At 36.2% G+C, this 24,727-nt stretch overlaps 1 protein-coding gene across 1 annotated transcript in view; it reads left to right on the forward strand.

Annotated features, from left to right (window-relative positions):
• The window catches only part of LOC150089496 (dynein beta chain, ciliary-like), a 1,205,440-nt gene that overhangs the window by 480,194 nt on the left and 700,519 nt on the right, over positions 1 to 24,727 (forward strand). Inside the window, 1 exon segment of the mRNA XM_090390004.1 lies at positions 5,272 to 5,429. Within this exon segment, the coding sequence (XP_090246130.1) occupies positions 5,272 to 5,429 (158 nt within the window).

Raw genomic sequence — 24,727 nt, forward strand, 5'->3', positions numbered from 1 at the left:
GGAAACCTGGAGGTTGATTAGGAGAGGGGAAAACAAATTGCTCTCCACAGAAATGGATTTTTGGAGATGCTCAGCAAGAACTTCTAGAAGAGACAGAAAACAAAATGAAGACAATAAGAGAGAAAATGGAAATGAAAAAGAATGTTATTGACACTATCAAAGAAAAGCGTTTAATATGGTATGGACATGCAAAATGGATGCAAGAAACCAAAGGCTATCCTGGAATGGATACCTCCTGGAAGAAGGAGAAGAGGAAGACCTAGGAAGACATGGATGGAGTATTGGAGTGCATGACAGCCCATGGTTTAACAAACCAAGACACCTTGAACCGCACTTTATGGTGGGAAAAAATTCCTATCAAAAAATAACTTGTAGGCTGAGGAAATCCATTGTAAATGGAAACACTCCTCTTGAAGAAGAAGAAGAAATCTTTCCTCTCCTTTGCTTGGTATGCATCCCAAAACCATCTTGCTCAATCGAACCTTCTGTTGATTTAATACAGTCAGGGATTTATGCTGAATGTAATTGGACATAGCCCATCTGATCAGAAGTTAAATTTTGACTCATCGGAGAAAATTACTTGTTCCCACTGCTCAACTGCCCAATGTGCATGTGCTTTGGCCTAAGTTAGAAGTTCCCTCATGGATTTTGTCATTATGGGATTCTTACAGTTAATGTTTTCAGAGCACTCAAGATATCTTTATCACAGTGGTTCTTTCACTTGGCTTTACACCAGTTTGTGCTTTTCCATGACTTTTAGTATAAAAGATTTTTAATTTTTCTTTTGGCATTTCCAGTCTTGCATTTCTTTTTAAGAATTCTTGGAATAAAAGGCTGATTGCGGCCAACTTTTCTGGAAATTCATCAGCTAGAAAAACCATTCTTACCAAGAGAGTTAACTGCTTGTATGCCACATTACTACTAAACAGAAGCCTAGATATATATATATATATATATATATATATATATATACAGGTAGCCCTCATTTTGCACTGGTCCGATTTGCGCCAATTCGCAATAGTGCCGATCACTAACCACAACACTATTTTTATTTATTTATCTTTTTTTTTTCCCCATTTTTTTATAAATTTAGTTTAAAATCGCAGACAAAATTTATCGGCATCATACTGTGCTATGTATCATGCACTGTTCTCGTGATTTAGGACAATCTGAGCCAATCAGCAATTAGCGCATTCATATCAGAGACAAGAAAGATTCCCACTCTCAAAGTTTCCACTCGTGGATGCGGGTAGTAAAGGTCCATGTGGTGAAACATTCAGTTGGTTGTTGTTTACGCTATTTACATGTGTTGGAAATTTATTACACTAACATTTTTTATTAATTGTGCTATTAATAAATTAAATAATAATGATAGTGATAGCCGTGTGCAGTTTTTTCCAATATAAAGTGTTATAAAGTTTTAAATTTAATAGAATAAAGACATGCCATGTCTGGTAAAAATAGTTAATTGAATCCTAGTGCAGTATTTGGAGGATGAAATCTGGTGAAAGTCGCCTTAATATGTGTAGGGCTATGAATATGCCTCCATCGACTATTTCTACAACTATGAAGAATGCTAATAAAATAAAACAATCGATGTGAAGTGGTAGATAAAATTTTTTGTGGCCGGAACCTAACCCTATGATTTCCGATTAACTCCATTATATAAAGGGTTCCATTTGTGCCGATTCCATTTGCTGCTGTCCCCCTAGGAACCTAACCCCGACATAAATCGAGGGCTATCTGTATATATATTTGTGCATCATATGTATGTATATTATTATTAGGGTTACCACAGGTTTTCTGCAACAGCATGTTCGAAAGGCAACCAGAGAGGGTAATTACTCTTCATCTGGTTATCAGCAGGCATCATTCGTGTATTAACAATTTGCAGATAAAGGAACCACTAGGTGGCAGTGATCACAGTATACTGATGTGGGATTTACTTAAAGATATAATTACCATCAGGGGTAAAGGACAGGGTTTTTGCTTCCGTAAAGGTGACTACAGTGGTCTCAGACAGTTTTTAAATTCTGTACAGTGGGATCAACTGATGATGTTACAAACACCAAATTCAAAATGGGAAGCAATCAAAGAATTAATCTTGGAAGTTACTAGACGTTTCATACCTAGTAAGAAATATCGTTCAAGGTTTAGGCCTAAATGGTTATCAAATGAACTAATGAGACTTGTGGCAGAGAATAAAATTGCATGGGATGCATATAAATTATCAGGCAACACAGAAGCCTATGGCAGATATAAATTAGTCTGTAATCAAGTCACAAAGGACATTAAGCAAGTGAAGGCAGATTATGAGAAATCTTTAGCAAAGGATGCTAAGAAAAACAGCAAGGATTTCATTACTTATATAAACTCTAAAAGAAAGAGGATGAATCAGATTGGTCCACTTGATATTGATGGTTCAACTGTTCATGATCCTGCTCAGATAGCAAACAAATCGAATGAGTATTTTGCATCTACATTCACACACGAGGAGTTATTGAGGAAGGAAAATGCTAGAAGGTTATCAAATTGTGGCAGAGTGCTTAATGATTTTGTAATAACTGAAAGCAAAGTGGAGGATAAATTGTTGAAGTTAAACATAATAAAGGCACCTGGGGTGGATGGGATCTATCCAGTTATATTAAAGGAGGCAGTAAAGGAACTAGGCAAACCATTAGCCATAATTATGAGAGCATTCTTGGACTCAGGGGAGGTCCCCTGAGTCCAAGTCCTCAGGGGAGGACCCCACGGACTGGAGATGTCCAAATATATCCCCAAAATTGTATTACCAGTTCACAAAGGGGGATCAAGGGTGACATGAGTAATTACAGACCCGTTAGTTTAACTTCTGTTCCGGGTAAAATAATGGAGTTACTGGATAAAGATGCATTGCAGGATCATCTAGACTAGACTGCAGCAATAATTCAGACACAGCATGGGTTTGTTAAGCGAAAGTCTTGTCTGCAAATTTGATTGGATACTATGATGTGGTTTCAAAGAAACTGGATGCAAAAAATAATTTTGATATCATATACTTAGATTTCAGGAAAGCTTTTGACACTGTTGCGCATGGAAGACTACTGTACAAATTGGAGAAGAATGGTATTAAGGGTAAGTCAACAAAGGTATATCAGGCTTAGTGTCGAAGTTTGCAGATGATACAAAGTTGGCAGGGTTGTTAATGAGTAATGGCAGTGTGCTATCACAACAGCATCTAGAAAATTTGTGCAGATGGGCTGAGAAGTGGCAACTGAAGTTTAACATTGACAAATGTAAAGCACTGCATATGGGTAGAAGTAACCCCACCCAGAGGAATGTACCAACTATGTGGTACTACACTTAGGGTGGTAGAACATGAAAGAGATCTGGGAGTAATTGTGCAGTCAGATATGAAGTTTTCTGAGCAATACAGACAGGCTGCCAGGGCAGGTCATGGGGTTTTGTCAATGATATACAGGAATTTTGCTAGCAGGGAAAAGGATGTGATTATCCCTTTGTATAAGGCAATGGTCAGGCCACGCCTTCAGTACTGCATACAGGTCTGGAGCCCTCATTTTAGGAAGGATGTAGATTTGCTGGAGCATGTACAGAGAAGGGCAACAAGATTGGTGAGGGGAATGGAGGGATCCTCTTACCAAGAGAGGCTTAAGTTCTGCAAATTGCAATGGCTTCAGCCTAGACACTTGCAAGGTGATCTGATTGAGGTGTATAAGGCCTTGAATGGGTTGAGCATGATTACGAACCTAAGGGTGCATAAATTCAAATTGCGGAAAGACAATTGTAGAATAAATGTGCAGAAATTTGCCTTTAGCCAGCGGGTGGTTAATTGCTGGAACAAACTTCCATCTGCCGTTGTGGAAGTTGATAACTTAAATAAATTCAAGGAGGAAGTGGACAAACATTTAGAGGGAATGGTTGTGTGAATATATATATATATTTTTTGGCTGATTCTACATAAGCTCATACACTTGCTTTCTTGCCTCACATGCCTCTATTACTATTATTACTATAACTTTATGTATGGGATGATACAGTAGCAAGCTAATATTACAGAATGAAATGATTCCTCTAGGTGATATTTTGTATATACAAGGAGATACTGATGAAATAAACTTTGTATGGAGTGGGAAATTTTCCAGCCATTACTACATGTGTATATGTATGTATACATTGAGTAAACATTTTCTTAGGTATAGCTACCCATTTCATGAAATTGGGCACTCCTTCAGTAACAGCACCATGTCTTAGCACCATATGATATAAAGCTGGTGGGCAGATATGTAGGGATATATATGTTTCCAGTTTGTTGCAAGAATGGACAAGATGAAAGATTTAAGTGACTTTGAACATGGCATAATATAGAACTTAGGAAACTACAATCCTGCTTAGGTTTATCCATACAGCTGTGTCTCAGTGTGTTAATATTGAACCAGTTACCAAATAATATCCAGCCAATGGCAATGGAGATTTCAAAATCTGCTCATTGATGTGAGAGGTCAACAGAGGCTGACAAGACTTGTGCAGAATAACAGAAATGTTATGTTCAAAACATTTGATCATATTCTGTATTCTTGTTGGCTAGTTTCTTAAAATTTCATCAGTAACTGCAAACTTTTCAATATTTTTCCCACATAATGTTTTATCAGGCAATGAGAGCAAGCCAAAGTGATTTCTGAATGTCTCTCTCTCTCTCTCTCTCTCTCTCAAATTTGAATATTTCTTTACTGACAATTGCTGCAGATGACATGTCTGCTTGAAAAAAAAAAAAAAAAAGGTATTTTGGTAATGCCCACATAATACTGAATGATAATCCCAGAAATAAATTTTTGATTATTTTTTAATGAGTGGTTGACACAAACTGAATTGGCTTTAAGACAAAAATGTCCAAGTTTGACATTTATTGCCTTAAGGTTAATTTATTAAAAACAATATTGCCTACAAACATTGTTTTTTTAGGCAATATTGTTTTTCATAGCAACAGGAATAAAATTATTATTAAATATCCTTTTGAAAGAGAATAAAAGAATATTTACTGACAAAGTATTGCTATCATTCCCATATGAAACAGGCCATTTGGGTCTTGTTTCTCCAGTACACTTCATAAATTGCAAATACTTATATTTGTTCATATGTATTGTTTTAAGCAATAAGTACCACACAGTCACCTGAATTTCTTTTAGCTTGGGCTAGCTGTGCATCATATTTAGTGTTTTCATTTTGTAAAAGATATTGAAAAGGGCTTATTTTTTATGTAATTTATATCATTAGGTGAAATGTGTACAGGATGCTGTGAAAAGTAAGAAGGAGAAATTTCATTTCTTTGATGGTGAATTTCATTTAAAATCTAGTGTTGGAATTTTTATTACTCTGAACTGCAACTATGGATGTACAACTGATATACCAGAAAATTTGAAATCACTCTTCAGGTATGCTGATATGCACATTGCTTGATGTACAATATATTTCATTTATTAAATATAGCTTACTATGATTTACATAAATTTTGCTCAACAAGAAGTGTCATATATATTTTTGATTTCTTAATTTTACTAATATTGGTGCTTATGGCACACTTACATTCTGTTTCTTTTGTTCGTAATTGGACATTCTTCTCTAAAATATGCTCACCACACTTTTACTTACAAAATATTACATACACCTCATCCTATGATGCAAAACAATATGTAGTAGAACTGCATGCTATACATGAACATTTTCTTATAATAATTAGGGACAAGGTACCATAAAAGGCTATACATTTTTAGTACTTACCCATTTTTCAGAATTATTCTTTTCAATACATATTATACGGCCCTGGAGGGATTGTGCAAGGCTCAAGGGGTAGAATTGTTTTCAGCCTGGACTGTACTTGTTAACAGGATTCTTGCTTCTATTGAAATGAGCAGAAGCCTGAAAAACAAGATGCAGGATATTTCAGAGACTGCTGGGAGTCATTGCGGTACAAGTAAACACATGGGTTGTGTTAGGGTAGCTAAGAATAGAAACAGGTGCATGTATACCTGCGTGTACACCAATGCTAGGAGTTTGGTAAATAAATTTGATGAATTTGAGGTATTGCTCAAAACATCAAAGGCAGATATTGTTGGGATATCAGAGACGTGGTGTCACACAGATATAAGTAATGCGGAACTGGAATTTGGGGAATACAATGTGTATAGAAAGGATAGACAGGACAGGAGGGGAGGAGGGGTTATGCTATTAGTTAAGAAACACATAAAATCCAAGGAAGTGAAGCCAGTCGACATCGATGGACAGGGCAGTGTCGAGTCAGTTTGGTGTGACGTAAGCATAGGGAAATCAAAATTGAGAGTAGGAGTGTGCTATAGGCCTAATGACTCTGATGAGTATAATAAGATATTGTACAGGGAAATAGAGTGGGCCAGTAAATCAGAGAGTCTTATAATGGGGGATTTTAATTTCCCAGATATTGACTGGAATTTGTGGGTTGGTCACTCGCACACTAGCAAGGCTTTTGTGGATTTATTGGATGATTGTTTTCTACATCAGCATGTTCGTGAGGCAACAAGAGGGAGCAATACTCTTGATCTGATTATCAGTAGTGATTCTTCATGCATTAAGAATCTGCAGATAAATGAACCACTAGTTGGCAGTGATCACAGTGTGTTGAAGTGGGATTTACTCAAGGAGGTAACTACCATCAGAGGTAAAGGGAAGGGTTTTTGTTTTCGTAAAGGCGACTATGATGGTCTGAGACAGTATTTAAATTCTATACAGTGGGACCAACTGATGATGTTACCAACAGCAAACTTAAAATGGGAAGCATTCAAGGAACTAATCTTGGAGGCTACCAGGCTTTACATACCAACTAAGAAATATTGTTCATGGTTTAGGCCTAAATGGTTGTCAGATGAACTAATGAGACATGTGGCAGAGAAGAAAAATGCATGGGATACATACAAATTAATGGGTGACATGGAAGCCTATGATAGATATAAGTTGGTCTGTAACCAAGTCACAAAGGAGATTAGGCAGGCAAAGGCAGACTACGAAAAATCCTTGGCAAAGGATGCAAAGAAAAACAGAAAAGAGTTCTTTTCATATTTAAACTCAAGAAGGAAAGGGATGAATCAGATTGGTCCACTGGATATTGATGGTTCAACAGTTGAGGATCCTGCTCAGGTGGCTAACAATCTAAACGAGTATTTTGCATCTACATTCACGCAGCGCCTCCGTAGCCAGGTGGGAAGGAGCAGCAGTGCGTAGCACACGCTTCTTGATTAGACCGGGGTTCGAGCCCGTCACCACCAAATACGGAGGATGCGGAAAGGTCAAGGGAATGACCACCGCATATTCGCGGAGCAATATGGCCTTAGTTGCTAATGCTCCTAAAAACAAAAAAAAAAAAAAAAACATTCACGCATGAGGAAGATTCAGGAAGGAGAATGATGTAGGTAAAGTAAACATTGGCAGTGAGCTGGATGATTTTGTAATAACTGAGAGGAAAGTGGAGGAGAGATTGTTGAGGATAAACATAAAAAAGGCACCTGGGGTGGATGGGATCTATCCAGTTATATTAAAGGAGGCAGCAAAGGAAGTAAGCAAACCCCTAGCCATAATTATGAGAGCTTCTTTGGACTCAGGGGAGGTACCCATAGACTGGAGATGTGCAAATGTAACCCCAATTCACAAAGGAGGATCAAAGGCTGACACAAGTAATTATAGACCTGTTAGTTTAACTTCTGTTCCAGGTAAATTAATGGAGGCACTGGTTAAAGAAGCGCTGCAGGATCATCTAGACAAGAATTCAGCTATAGCTCAGACGCAGCATGGTTTTGTTAAGGGCAGGTCTTGCCTGACCAATTTGATTGGATACTATGATGTAGTCACAAAAGAACTGGATGCAGGGAATAACTTTGATATTATATATTTGGATCTTAGAAAGGCTTTTGATACTGTTGCACATGGAAGACTGCTGCACAAATTGGAGCAGTGTGGCATTGGAGGCAAATTGCTGCTATGGATAAGGGGATGGTTGAGTGGCAGAAGACAGAGAGTGGTAATCAATGGACACTGCTCAACGTGGACTAATGTTATTAGTGGAGTTCCTCAGGGTTCAGTGTTGGGTCCGTTGTTGTTTTCGGTGTTTATGAATGATATTGATGATGGGATATCAAGTTTAATGTCCAAGTTTGCAGAGATACAGAGGTTGGCAGGGTTGTTAAGGACACTACTGACGCTATGCTGCTGCAACAGGATCTGGAAAGGTTGAACAGATGGGCTGAGAGGTGGGAAATGAAGTTTAACATTGACAAATGTAAAGTACTACCTATGGGAAACAGTAATCCCAGAGCAACGTATCAACTCTGCGGTACTACACTGACAGTGGTGGAGAATGAAAAGGACCTGGGGGTAATTGTGCAGGCAGATATGAAGTTCTCTGAGCAGTGCAGACGAGCTGCAAGAGTAGCTCATGGTGTCTTGTCAATGATATACAGGAATTTTTCTAGCAGGGATAAGGAGGTGATTATTCCCTTGTATAAGGCAATGGTTAGGCCACATCTTGAGTACTGTATACAGGTCTGGAGGCCTCATTTCAAGAAGGATGTAGAGCTGCTGGAACGGGTACAGAGAAGGGCAACAAGATTAGTGATTGGAACAAAGGGTTGCTCTTACGAAGAAAGGCTTAAGTTTTGCAAATTACAGAGTCTGGAGACTAGGCACCGGCGAGGTGATCTGATAGAGGTGTATAAGGCTTTGAATGGTTTGAGCATGCTCAATGCCAATGGGATTCTTCATCTTGCTCAGAATAATCACCTCGGAGGGCATAAATTCAAATTGAGGAAGGACGGATGTCGGATAGATGTGCAGAAATTTGCCTTTGGCCAGCGGGTGGTTGGTTGGTGGAACCGACTTCCATCACTTGTTGTTGAAGTTGATAGCCTAAACAAATTTAAAGCTCAACTGGACAGGTATTTCGAACGAATGGAGGGGTGAAATGGGAGTGGTGTGTGTTTTTTTTTTTTTTTTTTTTTTTTTTTTTGGCTAATGCTGAATAAGCTTGCTTTCTTGCATCATATGCCTCTACTAATGCTAATGCTAATGCTATACTACAATTGCTAAATAGCATATAAAAACCCAAAGATTATTACATAAAAATTTATTGAATCAAAACATACACAAGCAATTTTTTATTTCATATTTGAGGGCTAATTTTTAAATTGGAGGAAGCAAGGAATTTTCTTTTCTTGGGCCAGTGTTTTTTTTAAAAAATGAATGTAAGATCGGTTGCCTACCTTATTTTATTTTTGGTTTTAAATAAATCTGTAACTTTCTGATCAGTTCATCCAATTTTTTTTTAAACATGCAGCTTCCTTCAATTTCTGATCCATGTAGTTAGCTGTTTTCACCAAAACTTACAAACTTACACTTTTTTATTTCAATTTTTAAAATTAATTTCTGTTTTTTGAAACACTATCATTTTTTTGTACTTGGTTATAGTTTGGGTAGTAAAAATATGTATATATATACAATGATTATCCCAAAAGTATTGCACACTGCACACATGCTCCTCCCTCCATATACCTGCAGGACTGACATTTATCAAGATAATAATTTGAAGTTTAACTTCAACGTTAGTGTACTTGAAAGAGAATTCCTTTGTTTATTGCTTGTCTAGAGGCTTTTAAAAAGGGATAATGATATTGCTTCAGGTCAGATTACATTTTCAGATAAAATACCTTTTATCTAAATAGAAACTCTCCTTGGTCAGTGTTGACACAGATTTATGAATTGTTGCAGGAAGTGAATGGTGTCAACTATACACTTCCACATTGCAGTCAACAGTGTATCATAGCATGATTTTACATTGGTCTCAAAGGATTTGTCTTGGTCAGACCAGTGTTAAAGACAAATTACACTCAGGTACACTGACCACATAGGCGCCTCCGTAGCCAGGTGGGAAGGAGCAGCAGTGCGTAGCACACGCTTCTTGATTAGACCGGGGTTCGAGCCCATCACCACCAAATACGGAGGATGCGGAAAGATCAGGGAATGACCACCGCATATCCCGGAGCAATATGGCCTTAGTTGCTAATGCTCCTAAGAACCAAATAACAATTAAACAAACAAATTGACCACATCTACAAACAGCAGGCACATCAGTAATCATTATTATCACCATTTTGGAGGAAGACAGTTGTACGAACTGTGAAGAGATTGCCACTGAATCTGGAATATCAAAATCATCTGTTTACCATGTTTTAACTGAGGTGTTACTCACCTCGGTAAAAAAATTGGCTGTCAGAATGAACAATGAGCAAAGCATAAAGAAATTGCAAAGCATAAAGAAATCAACAAGAAGGTTAAGAATTTTTAAAACACTTTGTTACCACTGATGAGACATGAACATGTGACTTTTAAACTGAATTGAAGTCACAATCAGCTCAGTGGAAGCATGCCCTCTAAATGTTGGCAGTAACAATCAAGGGTGAAACAAATGGTCATATGGCTTCTGATTATGAAGACATAATAATGCCCTAATATCATGCTACTTGGAAGATCAGTAACTAGAGACTACTATTACTATGCAAAGTTTCTTTGTCAGAAATTATGCCAAAAAATTTGTCAGAAGTAGCCACAATGATGCAAGCTGATGTGCTTATACTCCACCTCCATGAGAGCGCGTGGTTTCATGCTGTACAACTTAGAATACAAGGCCATGCACTGTAATGGAGTACGATCACAGCCCCATATCGTAAGCTTATTTTTGCCAGTTATTAATGGGAAGCATTACCTCACCTGCCTTGTAGTCCTGATATGAGTCCTTGCGATTACAGTCTGTTCCCCAAACTCAAGGAACCATTGCATGGACAAAGATTTATCTTGAGAATCATGAATGTGGCAAGGACCCAACAAACCAGCTAGAACTTAACTTCAACAGACAGACACTAGCATTCAAAAATTACCTGAATATTGGGAAGCAGTCATAAGGTGTGAAGGAGATTAAAGTGTGATTAAATGTTTTTAATGTAAATTATGTTATAAAATAAATTCATTTTAAATTAACTGCTTTTGTGTATTATTTTTGGGATTAACATCATAAGAGCTGTATATAAATTTTTAAGCACAAAATATGTGGCATGTACTTGTGGATAACCATAAACTGAAATATAAGAAAGAACATAACTTGGCAGCACGTGTGTTTCATACATGAAATGGCAGACAAGATGTCAAATAAATATGCATGCAACTTGAAACACATGGTGTAAGGTGGTGTGTGATGTCCTAAAGGAAGGAGAGTTGAAAATTAGTATGAAATCTTATGTTAGCTTAATAATGGGGTGCGCTTATGAAGAAAGGCTTAAGTTCTGCGAATTGCAGCATGTGGAGACTAGGCACCTGTGAGGTGATCTGATTTGAGGTGTATAAGGCCTTGAATGGTTTGAGCAGGCTCAATGCTAATGGGATACTTCCGCTCGCTCAGAATAAGAACCTAAAGGGGCATAGATTCAAATTGAGGAAGGAAAGACAGTTGTAGAATAGATGTGTGGAAGTTTGCCTTTAGCCAGCAGGTAGCTGATTGCTGGAACAGACTTGCGTCTGTTGTTGTGGAAGTTGATAGCTTAAATAAATATAAGACTGAACTAGACAAATATTTGGAGTGACCGGATGGGTGAAATGGGAAGGTTGGTTTTTTTTTTTTTTTTTTTTTTTGGCTGATGCTATATAAGCTTGCTTTCTTGCATCATGCCTCAACTAATGCTAATGATAGTTATTTGTGCTTACTGTTTGCAATATAATGGGAAGAATTGCCCAAATTCACCACTGCAAATGATATTGAGGACCATTGTATTGAAAATTAACATAGTTTATCATAGTAGAATGAAAATTACAGACACTCCCCGACTTATGTAAGGGTTATGTTCCACGGAACTCTACGTAAGTCGAATTTTACGTAAATCGGAATTTCCCTAAATGCTTATGCAGTACTCGCAACTATGCATGCTGAATTTGATTGAAGCAAAAAAGAAATGTTTGACGAGCATGTAAATAGAATTATTTATTCAATTTTTTTATCTCATGATCAGGAAAAATTACAAAAGCATACAAACTTTCAAAAATTTCAAAATTATAAAATTACAAAAAGAGAGAGAGGAGACAGGCATAATGTCAGCAAATTTTACCTTTCAAGCATCATTACCAGAATTAACTCTCCAGCTGATAAGTGCTGCTGCAGAAGTTGAGGTCTGTGGAGATTTAGAAGGGGTTTTTTTCCAACACATTAGAAAATTTCTCTGCAGCTGCAGAATCGGCACTAGCAACTTCACCGCATACTTTAATGTTTTAGAAACCGGTGTGATGCTTGGACTATTAAACCACCCTTTGCTTGCCACAAACGTGGCTTGGAGTTCGCCGTACTTATCCTTAATATCTTCATAAAAACTTCTGTATAAATACTTATGTTCGAACTACCTGTGTTCATAAATATTTGTTGCTTTTGCTTCAATGGGCATTGGACTCAAGGGCACTTGCTTCTGAATCTGATTTTCCATCCATATTATTAATAGCTTTTCCATCTTTGATGTAGCACCTGAACACTGTTTTGCAATCACTGTTGATCTTAATTGCTTTGATCCTTTAACGTGTTCTTCTATATGTGCACTATCCCTTAAAATAGTATTCACTGTTGAAGCAGCGAGACCTAATTCCCTGCAATAGATGACAAACTTTGTCCTGCTTCGTACTTCCTTATTGCCGGGTGGGTAAAGTGCCTGCCTGGCAACCCAAAGATCGCGGGTTTGAATCCCGCCTCGGGCTCGGATCAGAGTAGAAAATGCAAAAACCTTGGGAGGTGCAATATGGCCATGGAAGCCGATGCACCAACAACTAACAAAAAAAAAAAAAAAAAAAAAATCTTTATTAATCATCTTCTTTATTAATCACTTCATAAATCAATTTTGTTTCATTTCCTATCACTGCCAGGGAAAGGGGCCAACGGAAAGTGCAAGTGCACTTTCCGTTGGTCCCTTTCCCTGGCAGTGATAGGAATGAAGAGAAGATTCTGAAAATTTATATATGTTTTTTATATGATTAAAGATTTCAGTGAACGTAAAAACCCACAATTCTAGCTATCGGTATTTTGGCAAATGCAATAATGTCAAGTTTACTACCTGTTTATAATTGATTGCACTAACAGAAAATTCACCATTTCACCATAAAATCGTAACGTAAAAACCCACAGAATTCCAGTTATTGGCATTATCGCAAATGTAATAAGATAGCATGCATAAGCATTTTTTAATGGCATGCACAAATTGCAACTAACTAACACGATACGTGCAAGTGACATTGCAACTAACACGATTCGCGTGGAGTAACAAGTTTACAAAGCTTAAAGAAAAGGAATGAAGAGAAGATTCTCAAAATTTATTTATGTTTTTTATATGATTGAAAATTGCAGTGAAGGGAAAACACATTTCACCATAATAACATAAAAACCCACACAATTCGAGCTATCGGTATTTTCGCAAATGCAAGAAGATCGAGTTTACTACTCGTTTATAATTGATTGCACTAACAGAAAAGCCCAATAAACTGGAAAGTGCAAATTGTTTTCATTGTTTTATGGTCACGACCTCCAGAAATGTGCTTTAGAAAAATATCACAAAGGCATTCAAAATTGATTCTTATAACAGAACATATGATAACAATGAAAGTGTAGTGCTATTTCAATTATAAAAATGACCTTTTAGAGAGAAAAATGGCTTAGTTATATAGCGAAAATTTCAACTTCCGAGGTCTTGGAACGAATTACCAAAAAAAAATAATCTGTTATTGGGTTCACAATAAATGGAGGTATCATTATGTTTTCTTGATACCTCCATTTATTTCTACGGAATGCAAAATACATTTCCATGATTTTTTTAAGTTTGCACTGGCCGGAAAAAATTTACGTAAAGTCGAATTTCCGTAAGACGAGTGTTATGTAAGTGGGAAGTGCCTGTATTATTTAAATTCAATAATTTTTATTTTAATATTCTATAAAAAAATTTACAAATAAATTTTTAAACTAGTTGAATCTGCACTTTGAAATGAAAGATTAATTGGATTTTTATAACTTTTTATCGTAATTATCTTCACTTTGTGATTCACTTTTGCTTCACTTTGCACTACCTGTTTCAGTTTCACATTCATGTTCAGATCATTATACTTGTAGAATGTAAATTGTGAACAAGTGATACTTTAAGTGGAATCCAATTTTAGAACTAGCTGGTTGACTATTATTTATTCCTACATGCCAGAGAGGGTACAAAGTATCAGATATCCTTGATTGGATTATCAAGGATATCTGATATATAACTTATCCAGGCAGCATCGAGAAATGGATAGTGGCCAAAGAAAAGAGTGAGACTTCAGTTTTAAGAAAGGAGACTGTAATGGATAAGGTTATTTTGGGCTCTATTAACTGGAGAGCCAGCTATATGGAAGCAGTACGGGAAATGTTTTGAGAGTTTATTATGGATGCCACTAAACCATTCAATCCAGTGCTGAAGTTCTGCAAAAGAATGATACCAAAATGGATGATGAAAGCTGAAGAGTTTAATTATGTAAAAAAAAAAAAACAATGGTTAGTTACAGACTATCAGGAAACACTGATTTATATGTTAAATTCTATATACAGGTAGCTCTCGTTTTGCGCTGGTCTGATTTATGCCAATTTGCAATAGCGTCGATCACTAACCACATTTTTATTTATTTATTTATATTTATTTATTTATTTTTGCAAATTTTTTTTTTTTGCAAATTTTTTTATAAATTGAAAGTTTAAAATCATCAAACAAAATTTAACAGCATAATACTGTGCTATGTGTCATGCACTGTTCACATGATTTAGGACAATCTGAGCCAATCAGCAATTAGCGCATCCATATTAGAGACGAGAAAGATTCCCGCCCTCAAAGTAGCCACTCATGGATGCTGGTGGTAAAGGTCCATGTGGTGCAGCATTCAGTTGGTTGTTTATGCTATTTATACCTATTGGAAATTTATTACGTTAAGATTTTTTATTAATTGTGCTATTAATAAATTAAATAATAATAATAGCGATATCTGTGTGCAGTTTTTTCCAATCATGTTATAAAGTTTTTAATTTAATAGAATAAAGAGACTCCATGACTGGTAAAAGAAGTTCATTGAATCCTAGTGCAATATTCGGAGGACGGAATCTGGTAAAAGCTGCCCTAATGTGTGTGTAGGGATATGAAATGAATATGCCTCCATCAACTATTACCACAACTATGAAGAATGCTAATAAAATAAAACAATCGATGCAAAGTGGTAGGTAAAATTTTTTGGTGGCTGGAACCTAACCCTGTGATTATCGATTGACTCGATTATATAAAGGGTTCCATTTGCACCGATTCCATTTGTGCCTGTCCACCCAGGAACCTAACTCCAATGTAAATCGAGGGCTGTATATACATATATATATATATATATACACAGCCCTCCTGGGTGGACAGGCACAAATGGAATCGGTGCAAATGGAACCCTTTATATAATCGAGTCAATCGAAAATCACAGGGTTAGGTTCCAGCCACCAAAAATTTTACCTACTACTTTGCATTGATTTTTTTTATTTTATTAGCATTCTTCATAGTTGTGGTAATAGTTGATGGAGGCATATAGTCATCTCGCCCATAAACTACTAATCTAAATTTTGCTTATTATCAGCTTTTGGCCCTTATATTATAATATTTCCAAATTACCTTACATACTTTGGTACTATATTATTATTATACTATCCTACATTTATTCGGACCATGTCATGCGGGCAGTTGACAACAGAAACAGATAGCTGCGTTGATTATGGGCCGATATATTGAGAGGGTTAGCCCTCGATAAAGTCCCCTTCAATATATCCACTAACCCATAATTAACACATTTTATAATTTTGCCCCATTATATTTCAATTTATGTTTTTTAGTTCATCACATTTTATGCTACTACTAGTACTACTTTTTATCTCTTTTTGCTTTACTTTCACCTTATATTGTATATATATAAAATGTACTTCTAGGTTTTGCCACTGTACCGGCGTTGGCCTTTGCATATTACTTGGGCTGTTTTGACTTACAGGTCATTCTCAGACTGCACCTTAACTTACTCAGCTCGTTACCTCATTTCTAATCCGATATTTTTACACTACTAAATTCTACTATATCAACCTTTTAATAAATCTAGAACATATCAAATTAATACAGACCGATGTAATGCACAATCTTTCACATAGATGGCATTAATCTGTTCTGATTTTATAATAACCTTAAGTTATCTATGATTTTAAAATTTACAAATAATTCTTTGCCTAACATGGATATATATTTTTTTTTTTTCTTTTTTTTTCTTCTAACAAAACTATTGATAGATAGGCAAAAGCTGAATATATGAGAAATCTCTAGAAATAAAGCAAAGTATGAATGCAAAATAAGGGATAAAATAAATGACAGTTATATAATTATACAGCTAAGGCTTGAAGTACTGTTGATTTGCTCATCAAATTTCCAGCAAAAGCTTATTATTTCAGTACTCACCTAAAATAATAAGCTTTTGTTGGAAATTTGATGGGATAAAATAAACTGAGAAGCATCTATCTGAAAAGCTGCTGAGACCGGAGGGGAGGATGAAGTCCCAGAGTTTGGTAGTATACATCCATTTATACTGAAAAAAGATGGCAGACAAGTGTATTAATGTTTTTAGTTTCCATCTTCACAGAGAAGGACCAGAGGATGGAAACTTTAAACTTCAGTGAGTTTGACTTCTGTGGTCAGCAAGAACATGAAGTGTTTTTTTAAGGACTCAATATAGGATACCTCACAATGGAATCCAGGAGATCACAACATGAGTTTCTAAGGGGAAGCCTTCTTCCATTTATAAACCTGTGCCTGGTTAATTGTTATGATGGGATTATGAAACACTAGGATACAAGAAACAACTTGGATCTTGTATACCTAGATTTTTAGTAAAACTTTTGATGTGTTCCCTATGGGAAGGTGGTGAAAATTCATATAAGAAAAATTCTTAGTTGTATCAGGGCTAATTTAAGGTTTGGAGGTCGATGGTGGTCATTCTTCAGAATGGACTAACATAGCAAGGAAAGTCCTCATGTATCAGCAGCAGGACCTTGTTGATATTGATGACCAATGTATGGGAAAGCTGTCAGAATTTTCTGATGAAGTTTGATAGGATGTTTAACAAAGAGAATAGGCTTATGTTGCCATAAAAATTATTTGGACAAGTTAAAAATATTATCTGAAAAAATGGCAACTAAAGAGTAATATTGTTAAATGTAAGGTCTTGCATCTGGGGAACAAAACCCAAGAGCAACCTAGACACTAGGAAGATAGTGGTTTAAATAAGGTGGGCTCATGGTGAGATTGACTTAAGGATTACAATACAAACAGACATGAAAAAATTTCCTTGTATCAGCATAGATGAGTAGCAAAAAAGGCACACACCTTTTTTATTAACGATTTATTAAACCTTTTATAAGTAGGGAAAATATATCATTATTAGCATTAGCATTAGCATTAGTAGAGGCATTTGATGCAAGAAAGCAAGCTTATGCAGCATCAGCCAAAAAAAAAAAAAAAAAAAACCCACTTCCACTTCACCCCTCTGTTCGTTCAAAATACCTGTCCAGCTGAGCCTTAAACTTATTTAGGCTATCAACCTCCACCACAAGGGATGGCAGTCTGTTCCACCAACCAACCACCCGCTGGCTAAAGGCAAATTTCCGCACGTCTATCCTACATCTGTCTTTCCTCAATTTGAATTTATGCCCTCTCAGGTGATTTTTCTGAGCTAGAGGAAGAATCCCATCAGCATTGAGCATGCTTAAACCATTCAAGGCTTTATACACCTCTATCAGATCACCTCGCTGGTGCCTAGTCTCCAGACACTGTAATTTACAAAACTTAAGCCTTTCTTCGTAAGAGCACCCCTTTGTTCCATTCACTAATCTTGTTGCCCTTCTCTGTACTCGTTCCAGCAGCTCTACATCCTTCTTGAAATGAGGCCTCCAGACCTGTATACAGTACTCTAGGTGTGGCCTGACCATTGCCTTATACAATGGAATAATCACCTCCTTATCCCTGCTGGAAAAATTCCTGTATATCATTGACAATACTCCATGAGCTACTCTTGCAGCCCATCTGCACTGCTCAGAGAACTTCATATCTGCCTGCACAATCACCCCCAAGTCCCTTTCATTCTCTACCACTGTCAGTGTAGTACCACAGAGTTGATACGTTGCTCTGGGGTTGCTGTTTCCCATGTGTAGTACTTTACATTTGTCAATGTTAAACTTCATTTGCCACCTCTCAGCCCATCTGCTCAACCTTTCCAGATCCTGTTGCAGCAGCATAGTGTCAGTAGTGTCCTTGACAACCCTGCCAACCTTTGTATCATCTGCAAACTTGGACATTAAGCTTGATATACCATCATCAATATCATTTATAAATACAGAAAACAATAATGGACCCAACACTGAGCCCTGAGGGACTCCACTAATAACATTAGTCCACGATGAGCAGTGTCCATTGATTATCACTCTCTGTCTTCTCCCCCTCAACCACCCCTTTATCCATAGCAGCAATTTGCCTCCAATGTCACACTGCTCCAATTTGTGTAGCAGTCTTCCATTATTCTATATAATAAGTAGTGAGACCCTGTTTGGAATACTGCATTCACTCATGGAAGTCATAACTAAATAAAAGAACTTTTAAAGAAGGTTCAAAGAAGGTAACCAGATTTGCGAGTAGTACTAATTGTTTCTATGAGGAAATGGTTTAGAAGTTTTGTACACTGTAATCAGCCTTCCATCAAAGGTGTTTTGGAGGGAACATGATTGAGTTGTGTAAGCAACTACAAGTTGTTTAAGTTGTTATGAAGGGGAATCATAAAATTAATAAACCTGGTTCTATAACATGCTGTAAAACATTGGAATAAATTACCTGCCAAGGTGGCTGAGATAGAAAATTTGATAGAGTTCAAAGTGAAATTGGATGGGTACTTTGGTAATAACAAAAGTATAAATTATTGCAATTTTTTTTTTTTTTCCAATGTAGACAACAGCTTCTTCCTCCTTGCATCATCGAACCATTCTAATACTACAAATTTCAGAAATTGTTGAAGTTCTTGCAAGCTTCTTTCAATTGATGTTGAAAACAGCTTGCAAGATATACTAAAATATTAAGTTGTTATTACAAGGTCCAGGTGATATTGTGTTATATCCAATTTTTACATCTCCCACACTGAACATTGTTTTAATTTCAATGGTACATGAAAATTAAACAAATTTGACATGATGATGTAGCCATCATGTCACTTAAAGAGAGATTTGAGCAACTAAATTGGCATGCAGAAACATGGGGTTTCCTCTGCAAAATTAAAAAACTACCAAAGAGAGAGAGGAGCTTGCAAAGCACTGTTCCGATCTCCAGTTGGCCTTAACTGTTTGTGCAGAGTCTGATATTGAAGGGGCTCCTCTATGTGACAAAGTATCCAGAAGTTTGTAAAGAACCTGAATAATCTGGATCCGCTCAACATTTTGAATTTTATTAAGAAAACCAAGCTGGAAGTTCTATTTCCCAACATATGGGTTTCTTTGAGAATTTTATTAACCACACTAGTTTCTGTGGCTACTGGTGAGAGAAGCTTCCCAAAATTGAAGTTAATAAAACCTTATACGCAGTCATCTATGTCACAAGAAAGGTTGAGTTCACTAGCCAGCCTTTCGATCGAAAACGATATAATCCGAAACATGGATTTTTTGGAATTAATTAAAACTTTGCTATTAAAAAAGCAAGAAAAGTCAATTTTTCTAAATATGTGTTCCTGTTTTTGAGTCATTTTAATACTCTTTAGTCAATTTACTTTTGACTGATTTAGTAGATAGTTACTTATACTATCCTATTTTTGAATCTTTGAGTATTTACTAGTTACCTATTGATTTTTATACAGAATTATAAAGAATTTATTGAGATTTATATTAAATAATTATGCTATATTTTATTTGTTGATACGATTTATATTATAATAAATAACATTATTATATTGCAAAATATGGTTAATTTATTTATTTCCTAAATAATATACAGGCAGTTCCTGCTTTACGAGTTTTTTTTTTCAAGTGTCAAGTATCAACAAAATTGAAAATATGAACATTAATTGCAAAAAAATGAATGTTAAACATTCATAAATACCACATTTAAAACCACGTGCATAGCTATATGATACAGTCCTCCCTACTTTACGATATTAATACGTTCCAGAGACACTATCGTATCCTGAAAATATCGTAATGTGAATCCAATAACACATTGTTTTTTAGTAATTTGTTCCGAGACCCCGGAAGTTGAAATTTTCACTATATAACTAAACTGTTTATCTCTCTAAAAGTAATTTTTATAGTGTAAATTGTATTAGTTACCAATTCAAATCATTAAAACGCACTACACTTTCATCATTATTTATCATGTGTTTCGTTATAAGAATCAATTTTGAATGCCTTTGTGATATTTTTCTAAAGCACATTTCTGGAGGTCGTGACCATAAAACAATAAAAACAATTTGCACTTTCCAGTTTATTGGGCTTTTCTGTTAGTGCAATCATTTATAAACTCGATGTTATTGCATTTGTGAATATACTGATAGCTGGAATTGTGTGGGTTTTTACGTTATTATGGTGAAATGTGTTTCCCCTTCACTGCAATCTTCAATCATATGAAAAACATAAATAAATTTTGAGAATCTTCTATTGTTTTCCTTTTGTTTCTAAGCTTTGTAAACTTGTTACTCCATGCAAATTGTGTTAGTTGCAATGTCACTTGCACATATCATGTTAGTTAGTTGCAATTTGTGCATATCATTAAAAAATGCTTATGTATGCTATCGTGAAATTTATAAAGAAAAGAGAAGAGATTATCTTGGAAACAAATGCCTCTTGAAGCATTTCTGAAGAAGGCGACTCCTTGTGCAACAAATCAACAATGAGTGTGCATTTAGTCAATGATGATGAAGAATAAACATTCTTTAACATTTGTAAGTCATAAATAATTCTTTAAATAATAATTTGCTTGATTTTACAGGCTGTGTTTTCATTTATTTTGATAAATCAATCATTGTTGAGAACGTATCACATGTTTTTAACATTATGTCTATGGGAAATAAATTCTTGCTTTACAAGTTTTCTCTTTACGAGTGCACACTTGGAATGAATTAACTCGTAAAGTCGGGAACTACCTGTGTTTGATTCTATCCTTCTGTTGCTCTCATACATTATTTATTTTTTAAAATAAAACAGTAAGTATTTTTCAGTTAATAGTAAAAATATAATGCATAAACTTAATAGGATGTTGGAGAGTGTATACCAAAAAATCTCGCACAGGGCACTGTTAGACCTAGGTCTGGTTCTGGATAAAGAGAAGGACTTTTGCTTTCATAAAGGTATATGACTGTAGTGGTCTCAGACAGTTCTTAAATTGTATACAGTGGGACCATCAGATGATGTTACCAAAGCAAATTCTGAATGGGGAGCATTCAGTGAAGTAATTGTAGATGCTGCTAGGTTTCTCATAATAACTAAGAAATACTATTCCAGGCCCAGACCTAAATGGATGTCAGATAAACTGATGAGACTTGTGGCAGTAAAGAAAATTGCATGGGATGCATATAATAACTTGTCAAGTGATACAGAAGCCTGTGGTAGGTATAAACTAATCTGTAATAAAGTCACAAAGGAAGTTAGGCAGAGTTATGAGAGGTCTCTGGCAAAGAATGCAAAGAAAAGTAGCAAAGACTTCCATATTATATTAACAGTAGAAGGACAGGGTTGAATTATATTTGTCTGCTTGATGTTGATAGCTTAACTGTTGTTGATTCTGTGAAATTTGCTGACAAACTGATTATATATATTACCATCTTCATTGATGCATGAGGTGTTCTTTAGGGAGGGGAGTGCCAGAAGTTCATCAAAACCTAACAGAGAGTTAAATGATTTTGTGATGACTGAGAGGAAAGTGAAAGAGAAATTGTTGAAGCTTAACATAAAATTTTACCCACCTCATCTGTCCTTCTCTAATAATGTTCTCATTCTCTCTTAACTTTATTCAAACTACCCTCTTCCACACACCAGATGGTAGTTTGTTCTAATAGTGAATTACTCTCTGGCTGAAAGCAAATTTTCATACATCTATCTGGTAATCATCCTTTTTCAATTTATGTTCCCTTGTGTGTGTGTGTGTGTGTGTGTGTGTGTGCATGGATACATGTGTGTTTTGTCCAAGAAAGAGAAAGAATGTCATCAGCATTTAGTTTACTCAACCCATTTAAAGCCTTAAACACTTCAGTGCTTTGAAAATGCCTAGTTTTCAAGCACTGTAATTTACAGAACTAGTCTTTTTGTGGTAAGAGTACAGTACTCAAGATGCAGCCTAAGCATCCATATTATATCACCATTTGGTCCGTGCAGGCAGAGTTCCTGTATATCATTGACATACTATTCTATCAGCCTGTTTGAACTGTTTAGAGAACTTGATGTCAGACAGTAAATTACTCCTAGTCTTGAATGTAGTATTAAAGACAGTAAATTACCAACTTGAATGTGGTATTTCTTAATTGGATTGTAATTCTGGGATTATGGCCACCTATATACAGTACCTTGCCTTTACCAACGTTAAAACACAATTGCCACTTCTCAACCTGTCTTCCTAATTTTTGTAGGTCTTGTACTACAGAGTATGTTGCTGTATGTACTACAGTAAATTTTGTAAACAGTAAGGGGACTCAGCACTGAACCCTAAGGGACTCCATTAATAACATTAGTTCAAGAAGAGCAGTGCTCTTTTTAACCACCATTTCCTTCTTACCACTAAACCATAACATTGACTTGCTCCTAAATCCACACTGCTCCGATTTGTAAACAGTCTTCCATGTGGAACAGTGTCAAAAGCTTTATTGAAATCTAAATATATGATGTTAAAATTATTGTTTATATCCAGTTCCTTTGTTTTTGTGTCATAGTAGCTCTTATCAAATGTGTCAGAGGTAAAGGGAAGAGTTTTTGCTTTCGTAAAGGCGACTATGATGGTCTGAGACAGAATTTAAATTCTATACAGTGAGACCAACTGATGATGTTACCAACAGAAAATTCAAAATGGGAAGCATTCAAAGAACTAATCTTGGAAGCTAACAGGCTTTACATACCAACTAAGAAATATTGTTCAAGGTTCAGGCCTAAATGGATATCAGATGAACTAATGAGACATATGGCAGAGAAGAAAAATGCATGGGATACATACAAATTAATGGGTGACATGGAAGCCTATGATAGATATAAGTTGGTCTGTAACCAAGTTACAAAGGAGATTAGGCAGGCAAAGGCAGATTATGAGAAATCCTTGGCAAAGGATGCAAAGAAAAACAGAAAAGAGTTCTTTACCTATTTAAACTCAAAAAGAAAAGGGATAAATCAGATTGGTCCACTGGATATTGATGGTTCAACAGTTGAAGATCCTGCTCAGGTGGCTAACAAACTAAACGAGTATTTTGCATCTACATTCACACATGAGGATTTATTCAGGAAGGGGAATGTTGTAGGTGAAGTAAACATTGGCAGTGAGCTAGATGATTTTGTAATAACTGAGAGGAAAGTGGAGGAGAAATTGTTGAGGATAAACATAAAAAAGGCACCTGGGGTGGATGGGATCTATCCAGTTATATTAAAGGAGGCAGCAAAGGAAGTAAGCAAACCCCTAGCCATAATTATGAGAGCTTCTTTGGACTCAGGTGAGGTACCCATAGATTGGAGATGTGCAAATGTAACCCCAATTCACAAAGGAGGATCAAAGGCTGACACAAGTAATTATAGACCTGTTAGTTTAACTTCTGTTCCAGGAAAACTAATGGAGGCACTGGTTAAAGAAGCACTGCAAGATCATCTAGACAAGAATTCAGTTATAGCTCAGACACAGCATGGTTTTGTTAAGGGAAGGATACTACATATATATTTGGATCTTAGAAAGGCTTTTGATACTGTTGCACATGAAAGACTGCTGCACAAATTGGAGCAGTGTGGCATTGGAGGCAAATTGCTGCTATTGATAAAGGGGTGGTTGAGTGGCAGAAGACAGAGAGTGGTAATCAATGGACACTGCTCAACGTGGACTAATGTTATTAGTGGAGTTCCTCAGGGTTCAGTGTTGGGTCCGTTGTTGTTTTCTGTATATATAAATGATATTGATGATGGTTTATCAAATTTAATGTCCAAGTTTGCAGACAATACAAAGGTTGGCAGGGTTGTTAAGGATACTACTGATGCTATGCTGCTGCAACAGGATCTGGAAAGGTTGAGCAGATAGGCTGAGAGGTGGCAAATGAAGTTTAACATTGACAAATGTAAAGTACTACATATGGGAAACAGTAACCCCAGAGCAACGTATCAACTCTGCGGTACTACACTGACAGTGGTAGAGAATGAAAAGGACCTGGGGGTAATTGTGCAGGCAGATATGAAGTTCTCTGAGCAGTGCAGACGAGCTGCAAGAGTAGCTCATGGTGTCTTGTCAATGATATACAGGAATTTTTCTAGCAGGGATAGGGAGGTGATTATTCCCTTGTATAAGGAAATGGTCAGGCCACACCTTGAGTACTGTATACAGGTCTGGAGGCCTCATTTAAAGAA

This window comes from Mastigoproctus giganteus, chromosome 2 (assembly GCF_048544385.1).
Source record: "Mastigoproctus giganteus isolate SK-2022 chromosome 2, ASM4854438v1, whole genome shotgun sequence".
Taxonomy (NCBI): Eukaryota; Metazoa; Arthropoda; class Arachnida; order Uropygi; family Thelyphonidae; genus Mastigoproctus; species Mastigoproctus giganteus.